A 3,833-nucleotide genomic window follows, 5' to 3' on the forward strand; every position below is an offset into this window, starting at 1 on the left:
TGAAAATCTGGCTCTATAAAGAGTTTAAATTTGCCATTAGAAGATGTCTTAGTAATGGTGAGAACATAAAACATTCTTTTCAAAAAGTGGTGGGTTAGGAGATGGGGTGAAAGGTACTCTTGGTAAGTGACTATGCTTATTCTTCTCTACTGCCAATTAATGTGGTTGGCACGTATAGCTATTGCGTGTTCATTTACTTGCATTTTTCTATGTAAATTTGCCCCAATGCACTGAAGAACTTTAATTACAAAGAAGTATATACAAATAAAGTAACAAATAATATAATATAAATCCATTGGCAAGAACATTTCACTGGACTGTTTTGGATACATTATTTTTCTCAGGGTCTTGAAAATGTTTGGCATTATGTAATTATTATCCTAAAATATCTATTTACATAAATTTACTTTCACAATTAAAACTACATGTTAAGAAACAAAGTAGGGAGTACATTGAGCTCCATAGAGACAGCGCCGGGACAAGTGAGAGCCGGACGGGCACTGGGCGACTCTGTGCCTCGCGGAGGAAAAATAATTAAGCATGGGCAAAGGAGATCCTAAGAAGCCGAGAGGCAAAATGTCATCATATGCATTCTTTGTGCAAACTTGCCGGGAGGAGCACAAGAAGAAGCACCCAGATGCTTCTGTCAACTTCTCAGAGTTTTCTAAGAAGTGCTCAGAGAGGTGGAAGACCATGTCTGCTAAAGAGAAAGGAAAGTTTGAAGACATGGCAAAGGCGGACAAGGCCCGTTATGAAAGAGAAATGAAAACTTATATCCCTCCTAAAGGGGAGACAAAAAAGAAGTTCAAGGATCCCAATGCACCCAAGAGGCCTCCTTCGGCCTTTTTCTTGTTTTGTTCTGAGTATCGTCCAAAAATCAAAGGAGAACATCCTGGCCTATCCATTGGTGATGTTGCAAAGAAACTGGGAGAGATGTGGAATAACACTGCTGCAGATGACAAGCAGCCTTATGAGAAGAAGGCTGCTAAACTGAAGGAAAAGTACGAAAAGGATATTGCTGCATACCGAGCTAAAGGGAAGCCTGATGCAGCAAAAAAGGGAGTCGTCAAGGCTGAAAAAAAGCAAGAAAAAGAAGGAAGAGGAGGAAGATGAGGAAGACGAAGAGGATGAGGAGGAGGAGGAGGATGAAGAGGATGAAGAGGAAGAAGAAGATGATGATGATGAATAAGTTGGTTCTAGTGCAGTTTTTTTTCTTGTCTATAAAGCATTTAACCCCCCTGTACACAACTCACTCCTTTTAAAGAAAAAAATTGAAATGTAAGGCTGTGTAAGATTTGTTTTTAAACTGTACAGTGTCTTTTTTTGTATAGTTAACATACTACCGAATGTGTCTTTAGATAGCCCTGTCCTGGTGGTATTTTCAATAGCCACTAACCTTGCCTGGTACAGTATGGGGGTTGTAAATTGGCATGGAAATTTAAAGCAGGTTCTTGTTGGTGCACAGCACAAATTAGTTATATATGGGGATGGTAGTTTTTTCATCTTCAGTTGTCTCTGATGCAGCTTATACGAAATAATTGTTGTTCTGTTAACAATACCACTCTGTAATTGCAAAAAAAAGAAAAGTTGCAGCTGTTTTGTTGACATTCTGAATGCTTCTAAGTAAATACAATTTTTTTTATTAGTATTGTTGTCCTTTTCATAGGTCTGAAAATTTTCTTCCTAAGGGGAAGCTAGTCTTTTGCTTTTGCCCATTTTGGATCACACGAATTATTACAGTGTTTATCTTTCGTATAGTTAGCTGATAAAAAGCTTTTGTGTACACACCCTGCATACTCATGATGAGGGTAATAAAAGTTTAATTGAGACAGTTTTCATCCATAACTAAAACTCAAATCTTGATCGGTTGATATCAGATTTCACATAGCCCAGGTTCATTTACAAAGTGAAGAGTAACCAATCTACTCACAGCACGGGATTATTAGAATCAAACATTTTGAAAGTCTGTCCTTGAAGGACTAATAGAAAAGTATGTTCTGATCTTTACATGAGGACTCTACATCCTTTAACTCCCATTACCATGTAATGGCAGTTATATTTGCAGTTCCCACGTTTAAGACTGAGAATGTATCCCCAAAACCGTGAGCCTGAAATACAAGACTGCCATATTACGTTTTTTTGTTGTTGTTGATAATTAGTCCCAACAAAGGCTCTGGAGAAAAAGTGCTGGCTGTAAATGTCTCCTCCAATTTATCTAAATATGGATTGTTTAGGAAACTTGAGATCCTCCATTAAAAGTATTTTTAATGGGCCAACTTTTAAAATTGTATACCACATTTTAAATTGGGTATATTTTCCTATATTATGGTTTGCCCCTTTATAAATGAAGTAGACATGAGGGAGGAAGACAAGCTTTGTATTTCAGTGTGAATTACCTGATTTATTTGAATTTGATTTTTCTCTACAAAACTCAAGCTCATTCATCAGGGTCATATGTTTATCTGCTTGACAGTTTAGGGAACAATTTGGCAATTTTGTGGTTTTTGAGATTATCGTTCTCTTAAAGTGCCAGTGTTTTAAAATAGCGTTCTTGTAATTTTACACGCTTTTGTGATGGAGTGCTGTTTTGTTATATAATTTTGACTTGGATTCTTTCCATTTGCACTTGCTTTATGTAATTTCAGGAGGAATACTGAACATCTGAGTCCTGGATGATACTAATAAACTAATAATTGCAGAGGTTTAAAAAAAAAAGAAAGAAACAAAGTAGGAATATGTGACATATGCAAGAGTGATTGGCCTTATGAACATACTTGAGGATCAGAACATTCTATGTAATCTGTGTAGGAAATCAATAACTTTTCAGGAAGCAACAATCTGATTGTATTGAGAAGCATAAAATGTTTAGTAAAGAACCACAAAGTTCTGAGCTTCCAGTTAAAGACTTTCTGTGTGTATCAGGGTCCAAACAGAAAAAAGATGGAGCATGCAACTGGGTAATTTGAAAAAAGCTTAATAAAGGGAAGAACAGAGGTAAACCACAGGGATAGTGCAATACCCTGAGGCTTGTAACAGCAGCTTTTAACAGCTATGTTGCAAGGACTGCCTGGCAAACAATATATAAATAAAATATAACCTTAAGCAAACAATAGGGTTAGCCCAGAGTGACCATGGAGGGAGGCGATACAAGGATTATATACATTGACCTCACTCTCTTGCCTCCTAATCTCCTGATAATGTTGCCCATTGGGTGAAGTCAACAAGAAGCCTTTCAGACCACAGTTCAGATTACACGAGAATGGAGAGTGCAACTGAAGAGGTAGATCAAAGGTATTCAACACAGATTCCAATTTCTTATATCTCAGCCTTTGTATGTGTGTAACCTAGGAAAGTTACTTAACCTTTCTAGGTCTGATAATCTTTTAAATATCATCTTTTAAATACCACCCCTTACAGTTCTAAGCTATCATGATTCTCTGAACACAACATTAGAATCAGTTTTGCTTTAATTTGCAAGGTTTTATGCTACTTAAAATCTATTTTTAAAATATACTTTAAAATCTCATAACAACTTAAAGGTTTACTTTCAACTACTCCTAATTTTTATATGCCTTTATGACCCTATTACTTACTCTTGTCAATTAACCTAACCTTAAGTACAAAGGTTCTCTAGTAAAAACTTTAGCTATTTAATATTTTTCCTTCCTATAAAGGAATTCTTTTGAGCCTCAAATCATTTCTCCTCTATAATTCATTTTGTTTTATATGTAAAAATTTTCATCACCTTAAAAAAATGTAGATATTTAACCTAAAATAATCTATTCCCTTATGATTTAAAAACCCAGAATTCTAGTGTAATTCTAATTTATTGC

The 3,833-nt window shown here is 35.7% G+C and overlaps 1 protein-coding gene across 1 annotated transcript; it reads left to right on the top strand.

Annotated features, from left to right (window-relative positions):
* The first annotated feature begins 452 nt into the window (after positions 1 to 452).
* Positions 453 to 2,695, top strand: LOC309963230 (high mobility group protein B1-like). The gene is given in 2 exon segments (XM_082841501.1): positions 453 to 1,077; positions 1,079 to 2,695. Coding segments are annotated over 2 exon segments (648 nt in total). The 5' UTR covers positions 453 to 540; the 3' UTR covers positions 1,190 to 2,695.
* Positions 2,696 to 3,833: the final 1,138 nt, after the last annotated feature.

The sequence above is a fragment of the Leucopleurus acutus genome (assembly GCF_964270905.1).
Source record: "Leucopleurus acutus genome assembly, chromosome: 6".
Classification (NCBI taxonomy): domain Eukaryota; kingdom Metazoa; phylum Chordata; class Mammalia; order Artiodactyla; family Delphinidae; genus Leucopleurus; species Leucopleurus acutus.